General features: G+C 43.3%; 2 protein-coding genes across 2 annotated transcripts in view; both read left to right on the top strand.

Annotated features, from left to right (window-relative positions):
• Positions 1-17,413, top strand: part of LOC137368836 (beta-1,4-galactosyltransferase 1-like) — a 59,138-nt gene extending 41,725 nt beyond the window's left edge. The window contains exon 8 of the mRNA XM_068029042.1: positions 10,001-17,413. Within this exon, the coding sequence (XP_067885143.1) occupies positions 10,001-10,151 (151 nt within the window). The 3' untranslated portion in view covers positions 10,152-17,413. The remainder of the gene's footprint in view (positions 1-10,000) is intronic.
• On the top strand, positions 4,010-4,752 carry LOC137368607 (tubulin alpha chain-like). The gene is given in 2 exon segments (XM_068028752.1): positions 4,010-4,220; positions 4,223-4,752. Coding segments are annotated over 2 exon segments (741 nt in total).
• Positions 17,414-25,001: the final 7,588 nt, after the last annotated feature.

Raw genomic sequence — 25,001 nt, 5'->3', positions numbered from 1 at the left:
CATATACCCCCAGGTCCCTCTGCTCCTGTACAGACAGCCTATCTAATACTTCCTCTTTATCAATTTTAAACCCTGCTATGCCTGATTTACCTCCTTTTTCAACATTGCCTGGGTTGCATATTCCTTGGTAAAGACAGATGCAAGTATTCATTTATTACCTCAGCTATGCCCTCTGCCTCCATGTGTAAATCCCCTTTCTGGTCCCTAATTGGCCCCACTCCTCCTTTTACCACCTTTTTATTATTTAAATGTCCAGAGAAAACTTTGGGATTTCCTTTAATGCTAGCTGCCAATCTCTCCATGTTCTCTCTTTGCTTCTCTTATTTGCTTTTTCACTTCCCCTCTGCACCTGCTATATTCAGCCTCATTCGCAATAGTATTTTCTACCTGGCATCTATCATAAGCACACTTTTTCTTCTTTATCTTAATCTCTACCTCTTTTGTCATCCAGGGAGCTTTAGATTTGTTTGCCCTACCTTTCCTCTTCGAGGGAACATACCTTGACTGTGCCGGAACTATCTCTTCTTTGAAGGTAGCCCATTGTTCAGCTACTGGTTTTCCTGCCAACCTTTGACTCCAATTTATTTGCCCCAGTTCCATTCTTAACCTATTTGAAGTTAGCTTTCCCCCAGTTAATTATTCTTACTCTGGATTGTACTTGGTTCTTTTCCCTAGTCAGCCTAAACGTTATGATACAATGATCACTGTCCCCTAAATACTCTCCTACTGATACTTGATCCACTTGGCCCACCTCCTTCCCAAGCACCAGGTCTAGCAGTTCCTCCTTTCTCATTGGACTAGCAACATACTGCTGTAGAAAATTTTCCTGAACACAGTTTAGGAACTCTTGCCCCTCACTGCCCTTTACACGACTACTATCCCAGCCTATGTTTGGATAATTAAAATCCCCATTATAACAACCCTATAATCTTTGCACCTCTCTGTAATTTCCTTGCACATTTGTTCCTCCACGTCCTTCCCACTAGCTGGTGGCGTCTAGACAACATCGAGCAATGTAACTGCACCTCTTTTGTTCCTTAGCTCCTGCCAAATTGATTCTGTCCTCGACCCCTCTGGGACATCCTTTTTCTCCAACACTGCAATGCTCTCCTTAATCAATACTGCCACTCCTTCCCCCCTTTTTTCCCTTCCTTATCTTTCCTGAACACCTTGTATCCAGGAATATTTAACACCCAGCCCTGTCCTCCTTTGAGCCAGGTCTGTGTTATAGCCACAACATCATATTTCCACATGGCAATCTGCGCCTGTACCTCACCAATCTTGTTAACCACACTCAATGCATTCAAATACATGCACATTAACCCTGATTTAGACTTTGTTACTTTCTCTCTTACTCTGACCCCACCTAATAACTTACTGTTCCCTACTGTAGTGCTATCAATCTCCCCCAGTACTCTGTGTACCTTGGTATTCCCCTCTAATATTTGTTTCTGGTTCCCAAACCCTTGACAAGTTACCAGTTTTGCTTTCCTCCAAACTGAGCTCCCTCTCAGGTTCCCATCCCCCTGCCAATCTAGTTTAAACCCTCCCCAACAGCACTAGCAAATCTCCTTGCGCGGGTATTAGTCCCAGTCCCGCTAAGATGCAACCTATCCATCTTGTACAGGTCCCACCTGCCCCAGAATCAGTCCCAGTGCCTCAGATATCTGATGCCTTCCCTCCAAAACAAGTTCTCCAGCCACGTGTTCAAGCACTCAATTCTCCTATTCCTATGCTCATTCGCACGTGGGACTGGGCATAATCCTGAGATTACTGCTTTTGCGGTCCTGCTTTTTAATCTCCTTCCTAGCTCCCTAAGATCTGCTTTTAGGTCATCATCCCCCTTCCTGCCTATGTCACTTGGTGCCAACATGGACCATGACATCTGGCTGATCACCCTCCCCCAGAAGAATGTCCTGTAGCCATTCTGTGACATCCTTGACCCTGGCACCAGGGAGGCAACACACCATCTTAGAGTCACGTCTACGGCCGCAGAAATGCCTATCTGTTCCGCAAACTAACTAATTCCCTATCACTACTGTTCTTGCACTTTTCTTCCTCCCTTTCTGTGCAGATGAACCACCTGTGGTGCCACAAACTTGGCTCTGACTGCACTCCTCAACAGTATCCAAAATGGAAAACCGATTAGCAAGCGAGATCATTTCAGGGGACTGGTGCACTACCTGCCTGGTTCTCTTAGGCTGCCTGGCGGTCACCCATTCCCTATCTGCCTGCATGCTCCTAACCTGCGCTTTGACCACGTCTCTAAATGTACTATCCACGTAGTTCTCTGCCTTGCAAATGCACCACAGTGACTCCAGCCGCTGCTCGAGTTCTGAAATCCGGAGCTCAAGCTTGTGCAGCCGGGGACACTTCCTGCAGATGTCTAGGACACGTGGCGCGTCCATGATTTCCACATGCCACAGGCTGTATCTTCCACTCGGCCGAGCTGCCCTGCCATACCTTAACTTTACAGATTATTTAGTTACTCACCAACCAGCTCCTTCCACTGCACCGAAGCAAGAACCAAATAGTGCAGGACCAAAAAAGTAGGGAAAAAGCGCACCTTCCCCGCCCCCCTTCACCGAACTTGCCAGTCACCAAACTCCTTTCTCCACACTCTGCTTGCCATCTGCACTCCGTTTCCGAAGGATTGTCAATATATGTCAGTCAGGATGGTGGGGAACTTGGAGGTAATGTGTTCCCATTATATCATATCATTGTAATAAATTTTTGAGTTTTTTCAGTTCATCCATTAGATGGTACAAATTGCAACTATCGTGTGCTAGTGATGGAGGGGATGGATATCAAGTTCAGAGGTTCAGACCAAGCAAACTGTTTTGTCTTGAATGGTGTTGAGCATCATCCAAGCAAGTATTCCATCACACTGTCACCTTGAACCTTGTAGATGGTGGAAAGATGTAGAAGGGTTAGGAAGTGAGTGCAGAGTTCCCAGCCTCTACTGTGCTCTTGTAGCCACAGTGTTGATACGGTTGCTCCAGTTAAATGTTTCATTGGCCCTCAAGATGTTTAGAGATACAGCACTGAAACAGGCCCTTCGGCTTACCGAGTCTGTGCCGACCATCAACCACCCATTTATACTAATCCTACACTAATCCCATATTCCTACCACATCGCCACCTGTCCCTATATTTCCCTGCCACCTAACTATACTTCCCTGCCACCTACCTATACTAGGGGCAATTTACCTACTAACCTGCAAGTCTTTTGGCTTGTGGGAGGAAACCGGAGCACCTGGAGAAAACCCACGCAGACACAGGGAGAACTTGCAAACTCCACACAGGCAGTACCCAGAATTGAACCCGGGTCGCTGGAGCTGTGAGGCTGCGGTGCTAACCACTGCGTCGCCCTGGTGGTGCTGTATTCTGCAGTGGTAGTGCAGTTGAAGTTCAGGGATGGGTTTCCTCTTGTATGTGACGATCATTACTTGACACGTACAGCGATCCTGCCATCCTGGAAAATTTCTGTACCCCACCAAACTAATTCCATCTTTTCACAAGTGATGAACAAGCTGTTCCTTTCAAACAAGACCTCTATCACGTGCTCGATCCATCTTTGGACATCCGACTGACTGATTTTGCTGATACTGCCATGGTGATTTGAAAGGCTGTAGTGATGTGAAGTGTTTTGCGAAAGTGCACTTTGCCATTAAGGGAAATCCCTGTTGGTGCAAGTTGTCTGCAGATTGGCCTCAGGAGGAGGCATCACAATGTGACAACTTCCTTTGTGAAGCATAAGAAATAGGAGCAGGAGTAGACCATTTGGCTGGTTGAGCCTGCTCTGCCATTCAATACGATCATGGTTGATCTACCTTGACTCTTCTTTCCTGCCCACTCCCCATATCCCTTGATTCCCTGAGAGATCAAAAATCTATTGATCTCTGTTTTGAAAATACTCAATGATGGAGCTTCTACAATCCTCTGGCATAGAAAATTCTAAAGATTCACAACCCTCTAAGTGAAGAAATTTCTTCTCATCTCAGTCCTAAATGATCAACCCTTATCCTGAGGCTGTGCCCCCATGTTCTAGATTCCCCAGCCAGGAGAAACAACTGGGCGTTGAGAGTCCAGGCTACGTCAATCTGAACAGGCTGATTGGCCAAATTGTGTCGTCAATCACATCATCTCTCCGTTTTGATGGAGCACTGAATGTAGACTTGGCAGAATTCCAAACAAACTTGGTGCCGTATCCTCGTATCCATTCCCTCTGGTGACATACGCTCCTGTGATCTCAGCTGAGAGAGCTTACCACGAGCAATTGTCAGTGGCCGAGATCACCAACTCTTGCTTTGAGCCAGGCAATCAGATGGTCAAGTGTGACCCTCGCCGTGGCAAGTACATGGCTTGTTGCTTACTGTATCGGGGTGACGTGTTGCCAAAAGATGTCAATGCTGCCATTGCAACCATCAAGACCAGGCGTACCATTCATTTTGTTGACTGGTGCCCAACTGGTTTTAAGGTTGGCATCAACTACCAGCCTCCCACTGTGGTGCCAGGTGGGGACCTGGCCAAGGTGCAGCGTGCTGTGTGTATGTTGAGCAACACTACAGCCATCACTGAAGCCTGGGCTCGCCTCGATCACAAGTTTGATCTGATGTACGCCAAACGTGCCTTTGTGCATTGGTATGTGGGTGAGTTCTCGGAGGCCCGTGAAGACAGGGCAGCCTTGGAGAAAGATTATGAAGAGGTTGGTGCAGATACTGCTGCAGATGAAGATGAAGAGGAAATTTGAAGTACATCCAATAATGGAAGATCTTTGTACTCCTGTAAATTTAAAATAAGTCCAGTTCGGCAAAAAAAAATGGCGGCGCAGTGGTTAGCACCGCAGCCTCACAGCTCCAGCAACCCGGGTTCAATTCTGGGTACTGCCTGTGTCTGCGTGGGTTTCCTCCAGGTGCTCCGGTTTCCTCCCACATGCCAAAGACTTGCAGGTTGATAGGTAAATTGGCCATTATAAATTGCCCCTAGTATAGGTAGGTGGTAGGGAAATACAGGGACAGGTGGGGATGTGGTAGGAATATGGAATTAGTGTAGGATTAGTATAAATGGGTGGTTGATGGTCGGCACAGACTCAGTGGGCCGAAGGGCCTGTTTCAGTGCTGTATCTCTAAACTAAACTAAACTCGGTATCTACCTTGTCAAGCCCCTTCAGAATCCTGTCTGTTTCAATTAGGTCATCTCTCCTTTTTAGCTCCAGAGAGTATAGACCCAATTGACTCAGCCTCACCATAGGACAACCCTCTCATCCCAGGAACCAATCTATTGAACCTTCGCTGTACTTCCTCCAGCATAAGTATAAGAACAAAACTGCACACAGTTCTTCAAGTTTGGTCACACCAAAGCCCGAAACAATTGTAGCAATACCTGTTTATTCCTGTACTCCAATCCGCTTGTAATAAAAGCCAACATGTCATTTGCTGCCTTAATTGCTTGCTGTACCTGCATTTTGGCAGAAGAAATGGGGAGAAGCTACATATACTTAATGGCACAGTTCTAAAGAGTGTGCAGGAACAGAGAGACTTCGGTCTTCGTGTGCATTGATCTTTGAAGGTGGCAGGACAAATTGAGAGAGTGGTTACTAAAGCTTATAGGATCTTGGGCTTCATAAAAAGAGGCATTGAATACAAAGCAGGGAAGTTATGCTGAACCCTTTATAAAGCTGTGGTTAGGGCACAACTAGAGTATTGTGTCCAGTTCTGGTCCCAGACTTTAGGAAGGATATGAGGGTCCTTGAGAGGGTGCAGAGGAGATTTACCAAAATGGTTCCAGGGCTGAGGAACTTTAGCTGAAGGGTTAGTTTGGAGAAGTTGGATTGTTCTCTGTGGAGCAGAGGAGAGTGAGGGGAGATTAGATAGAAGTATACAGGATTATGACAACTTTAGATAAGGTAGACCAAGAAAAACTGTCCCCACCATCTGATGGTACAAGGACTAGGGGACACTGATTTAAGGTTTGGGCAGGGGATGTGAGGAAGAACATTTTTATGCAGCGAGGACTAATGACCTGGAACTCCCTGCCTACGACGGTGGTGGAGGCAGAGACAATCGATTTCAAAAGGAAATTGGATGGACACTTGAAATAAACTTGCAGGACTACTGGGGTAGAACGGGGTAATGGGACTGACTGGATTGCTCTACGGAGTGCTGGCATGGACACAGTGGGCTGAATGGCTGCCTCCTGTGCCATAAATGACTGACAAAATATATGTTCAACGTCTCTGCCATTTCCTTGTTCCCTGTGATAATTACTTCTGTCTCTGCCTCTAAGGGATCATCGTTTTAATTTGGCTACTCTGCTTTTTTATATACTTGTAAAAGCTCTTACAATCTGTTCTTGTATTCCTGGCTAATCTACTCTCATAATCTATTTATTCCCTTTTTTATCAACTTCTTGGTCTTTACTGGTTTCTTAAACACTCCCAATCCTCAGGCTTACTACTATACTTTGCAACATTATAAGCCTCTTTTAATCTAATACTATTTTTCAGATTGGAGGCCGGTGATCAGTGGTGTGCCGCAGGGATCGGTGCTGGGCCCTCTGTTGTTTGTCATATATATTAATGACTTGGATGTGAATGTAAAGGGCATGATTAATAAGTTTGCAGATGACACCAAAATTGGTGGTATAATGGACAGTGAAGAAGGTTGTCTAAGGTTACAAAAGGATATAGATCAACTGGGAAAGTGGGCAAGGGATTGGCAAATGGAATTTAATGCAGACAAGTGTGAAGTTAAACCAGGGCAGGACATATTCGGTGAATGGCAGGGCTCTGGAGAGTAGTGTTGAGCAGAGAGACCTTGGGGTGCAAGTACATTGTTCCCTGAAAGTGGCAACACAGGTAGACAGGGTGGTGAAGAAGGCATATGGCATGCTTGCCTTCATCGGCCGAGGCACTGAGTACAAGCGTTGGGACGTCATGTTACAGTTGTAGATAACGTTGGTTAGGCCGCATTTGGAGTACTGTGTGCAGTTCTGGTCGCTGCACTACAGGAAAGATGTGATCAAGCTAGAGAGGGTGCAGAAAAGATTCACAAGGATGTTGCTTAGTTTAGAGGGCTTGAGTTATAAAGAGAGATTGGATAGGCTGGGCCTGTTTTCCCTGGAGCGAAGGAGGCTGAGAGAGGACATGATAGAGGTGTATATATAATTGAGAGGCATAGATAGGGTAGATAGCCAGAGTCTGTTTCCCATGGTAGGGGTGATTTAAAACTAGAGGGCATAGATTTAAGGTGAGAGGGAGGAGGTTTAAAGGGGATCAAAGGGGTAAATTTTTCACAAAGAATAGTGGGTATCTGGAATGAGCTGCCTGAGGAGGTGGTGGAGGCAGGAACAGTGGCGACATTTAAGAGGCATCTGGACAGGTACTTGAATGAGCAAGGCATAGAGGGATATGGAATTAATGCAGGCGGGTGGGATTAGTATAGATAAGGCATTATGGTCGGCATGGACGCGGTGGGCCGAAGGGCCGGTTTCTATGCTGTATGACTCTATGACTATCCTTAACTTCCCTAGTAAGCCAGGGGTGGATCTAAAGTTTTTTTTAAATGTTTTAATGGAACGTATTCTTGTTGAACATTTTTAATTGTTTCTTTAAATATTTCCCACTGTTTATTTACTGCCATACCTTTAGTCTTTTACACAATCAACCTAAGCCAGCTCTCCCCTCATTGCTATGTTTTTTTAAAAAAGATTTTTGTTTGGGCTGGAGTTATATCCCGTTCAAACTTAATATGGAATTCAGTTGCATTATGATCACTTTTTTTCTCCCAGAGGATCTTTTACTATGACATTAATAGTTAAACCTGCCACATTGCACAATACTAGATCTAAGAATCTCTATGCAGCAAACTTGGACAATATCCAGGCTTAGGCTGATAAGTGGCAAGTAACATTTGCGCCACCCAAGTGCCAGGCAGTGACCATCTCCAACAAGAGAGAATCTAACCATCTCCCCTTGACATTCAATGGCATTACCATCGCTGAACCCCCCACTATCAACATCCTAGGGGCTACCATTGACCAGAAACTGGAGTAGCCATATAAATACCGTGGCTACGAGCTGGTCAGAGGCTCGGAATCCTGTGGCGAGCAACTCGCCTCCTGACTCCCCAAAGCCTGTCCACCATCCACAAGGCACAAGTCAGGAGTGTGATGGAATACTCTCCACTTGCCTGGATGGGTGCAGCTCTAACAACACTCAAGAAGCTTGACACCATCCAGAACAATGCAGCCCGCTTGATTGGCACCCCATCCACAAACATTCACTCCCTCCACCACCGATGCACAGTGATAGCAGTGTGTACCATCTACAAGATGCACTGCAGCAACGCACCAAGGCTCCTTAGACAGCACCTTCCAAACCCGTGACCTCTACCAACTAGAAGGACAAGGGCAGCAAATGCATGGCAACACCACCACCTGCAAGTTCCCCTCCAAGTCACACACTATCCTGACTTGGAACTATATCGCTGTTCCTTCACTGTCGCTGGGTAAAAATCCTGGAACCTCCTAAGAGTGTTGTTGGTATACGTACCCTACTTGGACTGCAGCGGTTCAAGAAGACAGCTCACCACCACCTTCTCGAGGGCAATTAGGGATGAGCAATAAGTGCTGGCCTGGCCAGTGACACCGACATTCCATGAATGAAAAAAAAAGATAACTACCCCTAGTTGGTTCCACCACACCTTGTTGCCAGGAAACTGTCACCAAAGCATTCTACAAACTCAACTTCCAGACTATCTTTGTCAATTTGATTTGTGCAGTCTATGTGAAGATTAAAGTCCCCACTATTATTACATAGACTTTGTTACAAGCTCCAATTGTTTCTTGCTTAATGCTCTGTCCAATGGCATAATGACTTGGGCCTACAAACTACTCCTACCAGTGTTTTCTGACCCTTGTTATTAGTCTCAACCATGCTGATTCTACTTCCTGATCTGAGCCAGGATCTTTCTCACTAGTGTCCTTGTGTCATCCTTTACTATCAGGGCTGCTGCTACTCTTTCATTCTGTCAGTCTCTTTACATGTTCCCAGAGAAGATGTTTAAGCCAGTAATAAGTGCCATGTCCTAGGGTAAAGATGGGTACATGTATTAGAGGGTTACTCCTTCCTTTCTTGTACCCTTGAACACTGCTCTTTTCCAAATCTAGGAATTTCCAAATAAATTCTTATTCTGCACTCTTTGGATATTGTAAGCACATTAGCCATTGAAAGCAAGGCAGTTGGAAGTAATGGAATTAGAAGTTTATAACATGGAAAGCAATCATTTGGTCCATTATGCCTGCGCATGCTCTTTTCTGTAGTAATATAAAACAAATCCAAGTGCTCCACTCTATCCATAGTCCGTAACTTGCTCAGCTTGAAATATTTATCCATTTTCACCTTAAAAGATGCATTGGTCTCTGTCTCAATATTTTACTCTGACAAACCATTCCATGCTGCCAACAACTAGCTATAAAGAAATTTCTCCTAACCTTTTGTTAGTTTGTTAGGGAAAATTTTAAATTGATGACTGCCCTCTGATTGGCTGGCATCTCATGGAGGCAGCATTACCGTCTTTAAAATGATGTGGATCCCAGCTCATGGATCTTTCATTGAAAAACATAAGAGGATCACTCCAGGTGGGCCACGAAAATGATGAGGCGGGGTTTCCCCCCACCTTTTTGGCCGGGAGCCCTGCCTCCTGCACATATTCCAGTTCCACATCTACTGCATTCCCTATGCCTATCCAATTGGTCACCTTTTCAAAATAAAGTTACATATTTCAAGTAATAAATCCATGCTGGCAGTCCTTGATTATCCTATACATTTCTAAATCATCAGTAAAATTAGTCTTGCAGTGAAAATAAAAAGGCCTGATGAGCAATGTAAATTACATCTTTTCCACTTAAGTGTTAATTCTAGGATGTGTAATTTTTAGTAGCTAGAAATGAGATCTTACTAATGCGCAAGTTAGTTATTCTGAAAAATTTGATTACAGGTTTTCCAGAATTGCACATACGAGACAGACAATGCAGCTTGATGGTTTAAATTCACTCAAGTATGAGGTATTAGAGGTCAAGAAATATCCCTTGTACACATTTATTGATGTGGATGTCGGTGGACCCGGAAGACGACCTCCTTCAAGATAACAAAGGTGGTGAACTTCCTGAAAAAAACCAACTGAATGAGTTCTTAAATTTAAGAGCCTTTTTCTTTTTGCTGACCACCCTATGTGCCTTATTCAATTATTTTCAGATGTTGCATTTCCTCCTTGCATTTATCAAAGCTGATGTTAAATTCAGAATACGACTGAGATTTCTTCATCTAAATTCCAGGAATTTGAACATCATACGTTGGATAAAATTACACCTTTGTATATCTCAAAACTATTTTATTGGTTTTAAAAAATGTCTGCAAAAATAATCTTCTATTAGGTTTCCTAATCCAGGTTTGACTTTCAGACTCTCAGGAACTCTCTCACTGTTCTGAATATGTTGCTGTTTTCAATCATTCGTCAGCTAAACCACCTTACTTTTTAGTTTTGATTATCTGTGTTATTTTGCTCTATTGTGGATAACTTTAGAAATATTGCTAATTTATTTGTAATACTGATTATTGTTTGTACCCACACTGATGCCTGAAGAATGTGATAACTGAAATGTGATGTCCCTTGTTCCAACACTGTCTGTTACCACGCAAATGTCTTTCCAGTCCGGGGCTTGCAATTTTAAGTTTTAATGTTCATATGGCAAAATAATGTGTGCCTCAGTCTTGGCAGTTAGGGGGGTTTGCCTGACAGGTGTTCACTGCACTTTCTGTGGGGGGGGGGGGAAAAAGGTCAGGCCTTTTCCTAATAACAAGGGATCTGGTGGCCCCTGTGTTCCAGAGAATCACTATGGGTTTGCTTGCCCCACTCGAAGGATATCTGGTTACTTTCCCTTCAAATAAACCCTGATAACCTTCAGGAATCGTATTAACCTCTCCTGCACTGGCCGTAGTAAGCTTCCTGGGTTGCACTCTTACTGTAGTTAAAGTCACAGCTTGTTCTGTGTTCTCCATCAAGCCCTACTAGATTAGGTTGCTATTTTTTTCTTTTTGCATGTTCTTGGGATGTGAGTGGTCCTGATAAGGTTCCATTTGTTGCCTGTTCTTGTTACCCTGAGAAAGTTGTGGTGAGCTTTCTGGTAATGGTGCTTCCATGATAGTGTTCGTTAAGATATTCCAAGATGTTGACCCAGTGACGAAGATATAATGAAAATCATATTAGGATCATACGGGTTCGAGGCGATGGTGTTTCCATGACATTCAGTTTTCAGGTTGATGTGATCAATGTGAAAATGATAGCTTAGTTGTAACAAGACATTTGGAAAGCAAATGGAAGGTAATTTTTATGTCTGATTCAATCTGTGTCTCTCACAAATACATGTACCCGTGCACACATACTTCATTCAGACACACGCTCCCACCCTTATGTGCAGTGCACATACTTCAAACACATTCGCATCATGCAGTGCATGCACACTTACCCCATATGCTGTGTGCACTCTTGAAAAAAAAATGTGTGGATGCATGCACACATTGCGCATGAACACACTTGCTCTCTTTCACACACTCAAGTAAAACTACATTGCTTTTTTCAAAGTTGTAAGTGATAGAATTGTTGCCACTTTTAGCCAAAGAATGATTCGGATTATATATTTAGCAAGTTGCATCAAAACTCCATCCCTGACTTCTGCACTGAGTTTTATCCATAGCTTTAAAGAGCAGAGGATTTGAATAGAATGGCCAGTCCCCTATCAGCATCCAAAGAGCCTTGAGTGGGATGATCAGTGCAACACTGGATTATAACCAAAGCAACACCAAAGGAGTTGCCAGCATTTATGGCAGTAACATTAGCTGCTGCAGCTGTGCCTTAGCATCTCTGCAAACAATAATTCTTTACACACCACTTCTATTATTTCTGGAACTTCCTTATTATTGAGAAATTTTCTTTTGTAGACGTTTAAATGCAGTTGACTCTGGTGAACTGTAGTTGCTGGACTGTACGTTGAGGTATTGTATGTCTGTCCCTCTGTACAATGTCTTGTAGTTTTTTCAACTATCCTTCTCGTTATTGGTTGAGCTCGAATGAAAGACTAACAGCAGTTGAGGCAGTTCATAATGGTATTACTTATTTCTGAATGTGGCTGATCTCCCAGTGTAATTCTTTTCTTTTAGTTTGGGACTGGCTCATACTTAGGTTATCCTGGCTTGCAGAGTCTGGCATTTTCGATTGTTTTGACTGCTAGCGGTTTAAGGTTTTGTCAGCCTGTGCACTGCTCGTTAGAATTACTCCATTCTATTTTTGAGGCAGCCATTTCTGCAGAGACAGAAGGAATGTGCCCTAAAGTATACTGGGGTACTTCACATCTACAGTTGCTTAGCTGCTGAGATCAGAGGTTACAGATTGCAGATTTTTTAAAAATGTGGTTCTGCAGAGGAGGAGGAGGCCATGAATTTGAGTTAAACTTGTACATGTGGGCGGGTTAATATTGAAACCTTATTTTGAGGAGGAGTCATGACAGGTTGAGATAAGGTAGACAAAGAAAAGCTATTCCCATTAGCTGATGGTACAAGAATGAAGGGATACAGATGAAAGGTTTTGGGCAAGAGATGCAGGGAGGATGTGAGCAGGAACTTTTTTTTTACACACCAAGTGATAACCTGGAACTTGCTGCCTACCAGGGTCGTGGAAGCGGAGATGATGAATGATTTCAAAAGGAAATTGGAGGGGCACTTGGAGATAAATTTGTAGGGCTACTGGGATAGGGTGGGGGAATGGGATTGATTGGATTGCTGTACAGAGAGCCAGCGTGGACTGTGGGTCGAATGGCAACCTTCTGTGCTATTATGACTCTGACTCCAAAGCCAGGATATCTCCACTCTAATTTGGTGTACACAGTGCCCCCCTTCTCCCCTCCCCCCCCCCCCCCCCGGCTAACGCTTGCTTGTCATTTTTTCATTCTGATGTAGCCCCATGTGGAACTACTCTTCGCTTCTGCATGAGTTGATTTCTGATTTACTGCAGAAGCTCCTGTCCTCTCCTGTTTTATGCTTTTCAACCTCCTGAACCATTCTGCCTGCATCACTTTGTCAGAAGCTCTGCTAAAATTGAAGCATATGAACATACAAATTAGGAGCAAGAGTAGGCCACTTGGCCCCACAAGCCTGCTCTGCCATTCAATAAGATCATGGCTGATCTGATTGTAACCTCAACTCCACATTCCTGCCCACCCCCAATAACCTTTATTCCCCTTGCTTATCAAGAATCTATCTACCCCTGCTTTAAAAATATTCAGAGACTGCTTCCACCGCCTTTTGAGGAAGAGAGTTCCAAAGACTCATGACTCTCAGAAAAAATTCCCCTCATCTGTTTGGAATGTGCGACCCCTTATTTTTAAGCAGTGACCCCTAGCTTACAATATCTGCTGAGTTCTGTCTATCCATTAGATATGTTATCCTTTTAAGTCCAATAGATTTATCGGACATGGCCTCTCTTCTGTAAACCCACATTGACTTCCACTTCTGCATTTGAGTGCTTCATTATTACCTCTTCCAAATTGCCCCTCATGTTTTACATGCTACAGGTTTCAGGCACAATGGCCTGTAGTTCCCAGTTCTGATGAAAGATTACAGACCTGTAATGTTAACTCTTTTTTTCTCTGCACTGATGCTGCCGGACCTGCTGAGTATTTCCAGCATTTTCTGTTTTTATTTAAGTAGTTCCCAGTGTTTTTTTGTTCTTATTCCTTGGGCAATATTTCTGTTCCAATGAATGACACAAAAATGTGGCAATTTTGTTGGCCAATTCCTTAAATAACTCTGTATTTGTAATTTTTAACTTCATATTTCCTCACTCATCTCTGTAAACCTCATGTATTGAGAAGGGACGGGATTTCCTCCTAACACTGACAGTAGGAAGTCAGGATATTACCACCTTTGATCTTCCAATATCATGTCATCATTGTGATCCTCCAGGGATCCTACTGTTTTCCTAAACCTTTCCCATTCCTTTGTCTTAATCTCATCTTGGATTTTAACTCTTGATCGATGTCCTTCCCTTACTTTTCTGTCCATCTCTATTCTCTCATCTACCAGTGGATTTCTGGTTGAGCAACGTTCTTTTTCTCTATCCACTGCTTTGCTTTACTTGTTGCCATTCCCATTTTCTCCTTCCTGTGTTGCACTGTCCCAGTGCAATATGTTTATTTCATTTTCTCAGTAATATTCTTTGAAGTATTTCATTCCTCTGTACAACTCCCCTCTATGGGGGTGAATTTGCTCACAGCTTCTCCCTCTCTGTCACTGCAATTTCAGTGATACAAGGAAATTACAGCAACTGGGGAGTAGAACTGAAAATTCACCTGAATGTTTTTGCAAGGGGTAGCTGGGAATAGCAATCCTGTAATTGAATTTTGGAACTTTAGCAAAGGAGAATTGGTTGGTAACCTTTCACTTTCCCCTCAGTGACCTCTCAATCTAATGAAGATTCACTGTTCAAATTGAGGAAAGTTCCAGTGTCATTTCACTCCTGGTATTTTGTGCAGCTCTGCAAAGCAATCAGTCTGAGCTACTTGCTGTTTGATTCAGCCTGTCTGTTTTCCTGTTATAAACTGCCATAATTATCCAAGTCCATATCTGCAGTTGCCTTTAACTCTGTCTTCAAGCTCTTGATTAGCCTTTTACCAAATTATTTGTGTATGGTGTATTGTCAAAAGTGATCACTGCTTTTTGAACAAATGAGAACATTGCACTTTTGGAGCTGTTTTACTGAATGAACAGATGCTGCCCTTTCACAACAAGTTTATTACTTAGTTATCTTTTTATTGAAAAATTTGCACAGCCTGTTGGCCTATTGCTAATTTGGAGAGCTTGTATGTAATCATGCTTTAATTACTAGTTATCAGCGATAGTTGTTGTTCCTTTATCTGGTGTTTTGAAAAGATTGTTCTACGAAATCAAAGTTAATGGCCATTTTGTAATGTGTATCAGGTTATATTGCTAATTTTAGCTGTAATTATCTGATGTATATTTTTTTAAGTTCCAAATTGAGACTGATTCGCCAAGGGAAATAATTTGACTCAAACCTTGCCACTTGCATAGAGTGAGATATTATCAGATTTTTAAATAGTCATAAAATTTGCTTTTGTGATCTTCAAATGCCCCAAGTGTGTGTGTATTTGTACTCCTCACATGAAGGATGTGGAATTGGATGTACATTGGGAGTGGAATTCTTGTCACCCTGATATCAAACATGATGTGACAGATGCAGAGTAGAATTCTCTACATTACCCTGCTGCAAAAGAATATATTTCAATTCTTGCAACTATTCAGTGTACTTATGTTTTACAACAGGCAATTTCAGTGAAAGAATTGTTTATACTGTGGTCATTTTCTATTGAACCATTTTGAAATGCAATGTGTTTGCAGGGCAGTGTTTGTGCATAATTTGACTTTTGAGCCCAGTCCTTGTCACCAAAAAAAGGCTGTTTAATTGTTTTAAATACTAGCTGGAAAACATTTGAACATTTATTAGTTTGTCATCAATTAATTTAAGTATAATTTTGTTATGAAGAATTACCTCAATTTATATAAAAAGATTAAATGAGCAAAAGCTCTAATTTTGAAGAAGTGAAGCACTTTCTGCTACTTTACAACAGAACTCTTTGTTTAAACATCTCCCACAGTGTTGCTCTTAAATCACTGCTGCGCAAATATGTAATGCAAATCATTCTGCTAGATATAGCTATGTGTAACTTCTGGTGTGTCCTTAGATCACTCGGTCCAATTGGTGTGCCTTTGCTAAATCAATTATATACAAATTGTTATTTAGTAGATCAAGGTCAGTTTGAGGCCAGAAGAATAACTTAAGTGGTGATTTTTCATACTAACAGATCATTTGGCCTATATCAATGTTTGTATTTCACATGAACTTGCTCTAACCACTTCTCCCCACCCCATCCCCCCCCCCCCTCACCTTATCCTGTTGCCTTCTCCCTTGTGTATACATCAAGTCTCCCCTTAAATGCTATCTTTTTCAGCCAGTACACATGGCAAGCGTTCAAAAATTTGCATTTTTAACACCTAAAAGATTACAAATGTCTTAAAACACTTGTAATCTTATATATATCAAACCTATATACTTGCACATGAAGGAAAAAATACTTGTGTTCACCATGTTGATTCTGCGGTGTCCTTTGTTCCCTTTTCTACATCTTTCCTCTCTCTTCCCTCATTCTATTGAGCTTCTTCCATATTGGTGAAGGACAAAATTTGTGCTTGTATGATGCTTTCTACAATGAAAACAGTGCCTTGTTTGTCTGGGGTAGCAGGTGTGAACTTTAGGCATACAGATGTTCTAGTGATTTGCGAACCTGGATCATGGCCAGCCAGATAGTCGCACTATTGTATCTTAATCAAAGTTATCTTTAATAATTCAACATTGCACACAGCATTAAAAAAGTTTGCACAAGCATCGCACATGGCCTTTAAATCAAGGAATCAAAGCCAAGGCAGCAGAGTGATCAGCTCTTGAGTGGCACATAATTCTTCTGGTGGAATACCCTCTAGGCAGAGCTTCGTTGGACTCTTTTCGACTTCAGTGCTGGACCTGCTACAATGTGCCATTCTTAATTTGTTTCTTGCTATTTGGGGTGTGAGTAAAAATTAATGGAAATCCCACTTTGTCAAATCACCCACCATGGGTAGGCATTAATGATGGATGGTTGGCTAATTGTTGCGTGTCACTCAACTTCACTAGATGTTAAACCAGACGTCATTATCTCACTTTTTATGGATAATTGGAACGTGTAGTTTTGACCCCTCCCCCACAACTTAATCTGTGTGCAGACCCTTTTGAGGCTGTGTATCTGTCCTGTTTTTCCCCTAACTCTTTCATCGGTCTTTGATCACTTTAGATTCTCAGTCTTGTGAAATTTACCTCCTTTCTTCCCTATCAGTTTTAACGAACTAGAGGCCTTAAAGGGCCTTCTGAAACTTCTCGGAGCCTCTACAATGTATTCTGCATATTGCTGTCTTCGCAGTTTTAACTTTCCCTGTCCAAAATGGGTTATTAACCTTTTCCTTCAGAACATAATCCAAAGTTTTTTTTCTTCCATTTTTTTTTCAGGCTAGAGCTGTGACTACCATGGAGATTTAAAATTGAAGTCAATTGATGTTTACAATCAGTTTTGCAAACCTTTGCACTTGGAATTAAGTATGCAAAATGTTTTTATTTTGAAAACCTGTGGGTTATAGCTTTCCTTTTCTACAAGGACCAAAGTATGTAATTAGCATAGCTTTGATGAAAAAAAAACTACCGTAGTCTTTGTAAAGGCATGTTCAGTTGTAAATAAATATTTTTGAAATTTAACTAAGTTCACCTGTCTTTGTTTTAAAAACAATTGTCACATTTATTGTTTCAAACACGTATGCAGTACTGAGGGAATGCTGCACTGTCTAAGGTACAGTCTTAAGAAATGGAGTAGATCATTTAGCCCTGCTAGCCTTTTCTGCCAGTGAGACCATGGCTCCATATTAATATGTTTGGTCAACAAAAATCTATCCATCTCAGTTTTAAAATTTTACAATTACCGAATGCCGAAGAGTTCCAAACTTCTACCACCTTTTTGTGTGTAGAAGTGTTATCTACTTGCACTCCTGAAATATCTGGCTCTTAATTTTTAAGGATATGTCCCCAGTCTTGGTTTCCCCAACCAGCAGAAATAGGGTAGAGAGAGAAAAACTATCCGTTCCCCCTTGGACTTTGGACAAATCACCCCTCAACCTTCTAAATTCCAGGGAATACAATCCTAGTTAGTGTAATCCCATAATTTAACCTTTAGTGTCCCAGTATCATTCTAGTAATTCTATATGCTGCACTATATGCTGGTCAATATATCCTTCCTAAGCTGTATTGCCCAGAACTGCTCTCAGTACTCCAGGTGTGTTCTAACCACCGCTTTGTATAGCTGCAACATAATGTCTACCCATGAGTATTCTAGTCCCTTAGATATATAAAGGCCAGCATTTCAGTTCGCCTTTTTGATTATTTTCTGTAGCCTGTCATGACACCTCAACAATCTTGTTGCATGGACTCCCAAGTCTCTTTGGCCCTCCACTGGTTCTAGCCTTTCACCATTTATAAAGTACCCTGTTCTATCTTTTTTAGGTCCCAGATGGATGACCTCACATTTGCCTATTTGCCATAGTTTTGCCCATTTGTTTAATCTATTAATATCTTTCTAATTTTATGCATCCATCTACATTGTGTACAATGCTGCCTATCTTTGTATCATCAGTAAACTTGAATATGTGGCTCTCTAGTCCATTATTTTTGTTAATTAATACAGTGAATAGTTGATGCCCCAAAACAGATCCATTATCCCTACACTCTCTCCTGCCAAGAGACAATTTTCTAATTTGGGCTATAATTTGCCTTCATTTCTATGAGCTTCAGCTTTAGCTAACAGTCTCTTATGAGGGACTTTATCAAATGTCTTCTGGAAGCACTCATCAATAATACATTCCCCTGTCCAATACTTTTATTGCCTCTTCAAAAAAAAATTCAATCAGGTTTGTCAAGTACAACCTACCCTTTCCATGTTGGCTCACTCTGATAAACTGAAAATTCTCAAGGTGTTCAGTCACGCTTGAACTCTAGTTTTCCTGACAAGAGGTTAGGCTTAACTGGTTTACTAATTTTCCCCTCTCAACCTTCTTAAATAGTTGATGTGAAGGAGCCTTTGGGAAATAGTGACTGCATGATAGAACTTCACAGTAAGTTTGAATGTGATATGGTTCATTCTGAAACTAGGGTTCTTAAATCTGAACAAGGGAAACTATGAAGGTATGAGGGGCAAGTTGGCTCTGGTGGATTGGGAAAATACACAAAGATTTAACACAGGTAATGGTTAGTATTTAAAGTAGTAGTACACATGGTCTACAACAGATATACCTCTAAGGCACAAGCACCCAATGGGAAAGAAGTTAAAGATTACATTAGATTAAAGGGGGTGGCTTATAAAGATGCCAGAAAAAGTGGTAAGCCTGAGGATTGGGAGCAATTTAGAACCCAGCAAAGGATAACCAAGAAATTGATAAAGAGAACATGAATGCAAACTAACGAGAAACTTAAAGGTAGACTGTAAAATTTTCTTTAGGTATGTGAAAAGGAAAAGATTAGCAAGGACAAATGTAGGCCAATGGAGACGGAAGAATTTATAGTAGAGAAGCGGGAAATGGTGAAGAAACTAACCAATTAATTTGTGTCTGTTTTCACAGAAGTTGATGCAGAAAATCTCCCAGAAATTAGTCAATCAAGGGACTTGTGAAATTGAGGAACTGAAAGAAATTATTGTTAGTAAAGAGGTAGTACTTGAAAAATTAACCGGATTATAGGTTGATAAATCCCCTGGACCAGATGAGCTACATCCCAGAGTGTTGAAGGAGGTGGCTGTAGAGATAGCGGATGCATCGGTGGTTATCTTTCAAAATTCTATAGATTCTGGGAAGGTTCCTGCAGACTGAAAGTAGCAAATGTAACCCAACCCCACTATTTAAGAAGAGAGGGAGAATGGAGAACTACAGACCTGTTAGTTTGATGTCTGTAGTAGGGAAAATGTGAGACTGTATTCTTAAGAATGTGATAACTGGATGCTTTGAAAATAATGGTAAAATTGGCAGAGTTAACATGGATTTATGAAAGGGAAATCATGTTTGACAAACCTGTTGGAGTTTTTTTGAGGATGTTACTCGTAGCATAGACAAGAGAACCAGTGGATGTGGTGTATTTGGATTTTCAGAAGGCTTTTGATAAGGTCCCACACAGGAGGTTAGTAAACAAAATTCGAGCACATGGGATTGGGGTAATATACTGCTATGGGGTGAGAGTTGGTTAACAGACAAAGCAGAGAGTAGGAACAAACAGGTCATTCTCAAGATGGCAGGATGTCTCTAGTGGGGTACTGCAAGGATCAGTGCTAGGGCCACAGCTGTTCACAATCTAGATAGTGATTTGTATGTGAGGACCAATTGTGATATTTCCAAATTTGCTGATACATTCCCACCTAGTTTTGTAAGTTGTGAGGAAGGTGCAAGGAGGCTTCAAATGAACTTGGATAGGCTAAATAAAAGCAAAATACTGCAGATGCTGTAAATCTGAAAGAAAAACAAAGTGTTGGAAATACTCAGCCGGTCAGGCAGCATCTATGGAGAGAGAAGCTGAGTTAATGTTTCAGGTCTGTGACCTTTCATCAAAACTGGCAACGGTTAGAAATGTGTTAGGTGTAAAGCAAGTGAGGGAGGTGGGAAAGAGAACAAAAGGGAAGGTGTGTGATGGGGCAGAGGGCAAGAGAGATTAAATGACACATATATCCTGAGACAAAGGCAAAGGGAGTGTTAATGGCTGTGAAGGACAAAGCATTACTCTAGAGAGCGTGTTAATGGTAGAATAACTAGCAGCTCTGTCCAAAAGCACAACATGAAAAACCAAGTTTAAGGCAGGCACATGGTTAAATAAAATAATGCAAAAATAATTTTTAAAAAAGGCCAATCATGCTCTGAAATTGTTGAACTCCATGTTGAGTCCAGCAGAGTGCCTAACTGAGAGATGAGGTGCTGCTCCTCGAGCTTGTGTTGATGTTCACTGGAATACTGTAGCGGGCCCAGGACAGAAATGTGGGCATGAGAGCAAGGTGGTGAGTTAAAATGGCAGACAATCGGAAGATTGGGGTCATGCTTTCGCAAAGCGGTAACCAATCTCCATTTGGTCTCCCCAGAGTAGAGGCGACTGCATTGTGAGCAGCGACTACAGTATAGTAAATTGAAGGAAGTACAAGTAAATCGCTGCTTCACCTGGAAGGCGTGTTTGGGACCTTGGATAGTTTTTTAAAAATTCATTCATGGGATGTGGGCGTCACTGGCTATGCCAGCATTTATTGCCCATCCCTAATTGCCCTCAAGAAGGTGGTGGTGAGCTGCCTTCTTGAACCGCTGCAGTCCATGTGGTGTAAGTACACCCACAGTGCTGTTAGGAAGGGAGTTCCAGGATTTTGACCCAGCGACAGTGAAGGAATGGTGATATAGTTCCAAGTCAGGATGGTGTTTGACTTGGACGGGAACTTGCAGGTGGTGATGTTCCTGTGCACCTGCTGCTCTTGTCCTTCGAGGTGGTAGAGGTCATGGTTTTGGAAGGTGCTGTCTAAAGAGCCTTGGCGCATTGCATCTTGTAGATGGTACACACTGCTGCCACTGTGCGTTGGTGGTGGAGGGAGTGAATGTTTGTGGATGGTGTGCCAATCAAGCGGGCTGCTTTGTCCTGGATGGTGTCGAGCTTCTTGAGTGTTGGAGCTGCGCCCATCCAGGCAAGTGGAGAGTATTCCATCACACTCCTGACTTGTGCCTTGTAGATGGTGGACAGGCTTTGGGGAGTAAGGAGGTGAGTTACTCGCCGCACGATTCCTAGCCTCTGACCTGCTCTTGTAGCCACGGCATTTATATGGCTATTCCAGTTCATTTACTGGTCAATGGTAGCCCCTAGGATGTTGATAGTGGGGGATTCAGCGATGGTAATGTCATTGAATGTCAAATGGAGATGGTTAGATTCACTTGTTGGAGATGGTCATTGCCTGGCACTTGTGTGGCACAAATGTTACTTGTCACTTATCAGCCCAAGCCTGGATGTTGTCCAGGTCTTGCTGCATCTGGATGCAGGCTGTTTCAGTATTTGAGTCGTCGCGAAGGTGAACATTTTGCAATCATCAACGAACATCCCCACTTCTGACCTTATGATTGAAGGTCATTGATGAAGCAGCTGAAGATGGTTGGGCCGAGGACAGTACCCTGAGGAACTCCTGCAGTGATGTCCTGGAGCTCAGAAGATTGACCTCCAACAACCACAGCCTTCTTCTTTTGCGCTAGTATGACTCCAACCAGCAGAGAGTTTCCCCCCTGATTCCCATTGACTCCAGTTTTGCTGGAGCTCTTTGATGCCATACTCGGTCAAATGCTGCCTTGATGTCAAGGGCAGTCACTCTCGCACCTCACCTCTTTTGTCCATGTTTGAACCAAGGCTGTAATGAGGTCAGGATCTGAGTGACCCTGGCGGAATCCAAACTGAGCATCACTGAGCAGGTTATTGCTAAGCAAGTGCTGCTTGATGGCACTGTCGATGACACCTTCCATCACTTTACTGATGACTGAGAGTAGACTGATGGGGCGATAATTGGCCGGGTTACATTTGTTCTGCTTTTTGTGTACAGGACATACCTGGGCAATTTTCCACATTGCCGGTAGATGCCTTTGTTGTAGCTATACTGGAACAGCTTGGCTATGGGTGCAGCAAGTTCTGGAGCCCAGGTCTTCAGTACTGTTGCTGGAATATTGTCAAGACCTTTGTAGTATCCAGTGTCTTCAGTCGTTTCTTGATATCACACAGAGTGAATTGAATTGGCTGAAGTCTGGCATCTGTGATGCTGGGGACTTCAGGAGGGGGCGGAGACGGATCATCAACTTGGCACTTCTGGCCTAAGATTGTTGCAAATGCTTCAGTCTTATCTTTCGCACTGATGAGCTGGGCTCCCCCATCATTGAGGATGGGGATATTTGTGGAGCCTCCTCCTCCAGGTAGTTGTTTAATTGTCCACTACCATACACGACTAGATGTGGCAGGACTGCAGAGCTTAGAACTGATCCGTTGGTTATGGGGTCGCTTAGCTGTCTATTGCATGCTGCTTGTGCAGTTTGTCCTAGGTTATAGCTTCACCAGGTTGACACCTCATTTTGAGATGCCCTCCTGCACTCTTCATTGAACCAGGGTTAGTCTCTTGGCTTGATGGTAATGGTAGAGTGGGGGATATGCCGGGCCATGAGATTCCAGATTGTGGTTGAGTACAATTCTGCTGCTGCTGATGGCCCACAACGCCTCATGGATGTCCTGTTTTGCATTGCTAGATCTTTTCGAGATCTATCCCATTTAGCACGGCGATAGTGCCACACAACACGATGGACGGTATCCTCAATGTGAAGGTGGGACTTCGGCTCCACAACGACTGTGCGGTGGTCACTCCTACCAATACAGTCATGGACAGAAGCATCTGTGGCAGGCAGATTGGTGAGGACAAGGTCAAGTACGTTTTTCCCTTGTGTTGGTTCCCCCACCACCTGCCGCAGACCCAGTCTCGCAGCTATGTCCTTTAGTACTCGGCCAGCTCAGTCAGAAGTGGTGCTACCGAGCCACTCTTGGTGATGGACATTGAAGTCCCCCACCCAGAGTACATTTTGTGCCCTTGCCACCCTCAGTGCTTCCTTCAAGTGGTGTTCAACATAGAGGAGTACTGACTGATCAGCTGAGGGAGGGTGGTCGGTGGTAAACATTAGGAGGTTAGCTTGCCCATGTTTGACCTGATGCCATGAGACTTCATGGGGTCCGGAGCAGATGTTGAGGACTCCCAGGGCAACTCCATCCCTACTGTAGACCACTTTCCCGCCACCTCTGCTGGGTCTGTTCTGCCGGTGGGACAGGATATACCCAGGGACAGTGATTGCAGTATCTGGGACATTATCTGTAAGGTATGATTCCGTGAGTATGACTATGTCAGGCTGTTGCTTGACTGCTTGACTAGTCTGTGGGACAGCTGTCCCAACTTTGGCATAAGCCCCCAGATGTTAGTAAGGAGGACTTTGCAGGGTCGACCGGGCTGGGTTTGCCGTTGTCCTTTCCGGTGCCAAGGTCGATGCCGAGTGGTCCGTCCGGTTTCATTCCTTTTTATTGACTTCATCGCAGTTAGGTACAACTGAGTGGCTTGCTAGGCTATTTCAGAGGGCATGTAAGAGTTAACCACATTGCTATGGGTCTGGAGTCACATGTAGGCCAGAACAGGTGAGGACAGCAGATTTCCTTCCCTAAAGGATATTAGTGAACCAGATGGGTTTTTACAACAATCGACAATGGTTTCATGGCCATCATTAGACTAGCTTTTTAATTCCAAATTTATTAATTAAATTCAAATGCCATCTTCTGCTGTGGTGGGATTCGAACCCATGTTTCCAGATCAATACCCTGGGTCTCTGGGGTGCTAGTTACTCGTGAGGAGAAAGGAGGTCAAAGGGCAGCTATTACACCTCCTGCAATGCCATGGGAAGGGGGCTGAGGTGTCAGGGGGTGATGGAGGAGTGGACCAGGGTGACATGGAGCGTATGATCCCTTTGGAATGCTAACGGGAGTGAAAGATGTGTTTGGAGGTGGCGGAAATGGCAGAGGATGATCCTTTGGATGTGTAGGCTGGTGGGGTGGAAAGTCAGGACAAGGGAAGCCCTGTCACAGTTCTAGGAGGGAGGGGCAGAAGTGCGGGAAATGGGTCAGACACAGTTGAGGGCCTTGTCAACCACAGAGTGGGGGAATCCTTGGTTGAGGAAAAAGGAAGATATGTCAGAAGCACTGTCATGGAAGGTTGCATCATTGGAACAGATGCGGTGTTCCAATAATGGAAGAAACTACAAGAATGGTGGGAGTCGGTGGGTTTATAATGAATATTGGTAGACAGCCTATCCCCAGAGATGGGAGACAGAGAAGTCGAGGAAGGGAATGGAAGTGTCGGAGATAGACCATGTAAAGGTGAGAGAAGGGTGGAAATTGGAACAAAGTTGATTTCCAGTTTGGGGTGGGAGCAGGAAGCTGCACCAATATAATCATCAATGTACTGGAAAAAGAGTTGGGGAAGGGACCTGAGCAGGACTGAAACAAGGAATGTTTGACATGTCCCACAAAAACAAAGGCAGAATTAGGACCTATGTGGGTACCCATAGCAACACCTTTTATTTAAAGGTAGTGAGTGGAGTTGAGGGAGAAGTTGTTCAGTCTGAGAACAAGTTCAGCCAGGCAGAGGAGGAGGAGGAGGATGGTGGTGGATGGGGACTGTTTGGGCCTCTACTCAAGGAGGAAGTGGAGAGCCCTCACGGTC

The sequence above is a fragment of the Heterodontus francisci genome, chromosome 4, assembly GCF_036365525.1.
Source record: "Heterodontus francisci isolate sHetFra1 chromosome 4, sHetFra1.hap1, whole genome shotgun sequence".
In the NCBI taxonomy this organism is placed as follows: Eukaryota; Metazoa; Chordata; class Chondrichthyes; order Heterodontiformes; family Heterodontidae; genus Heterodontus; species Heterodontus francisci.
This window is presented reverse-complemented; position numbering and strand designations above follow the sequence as displayed.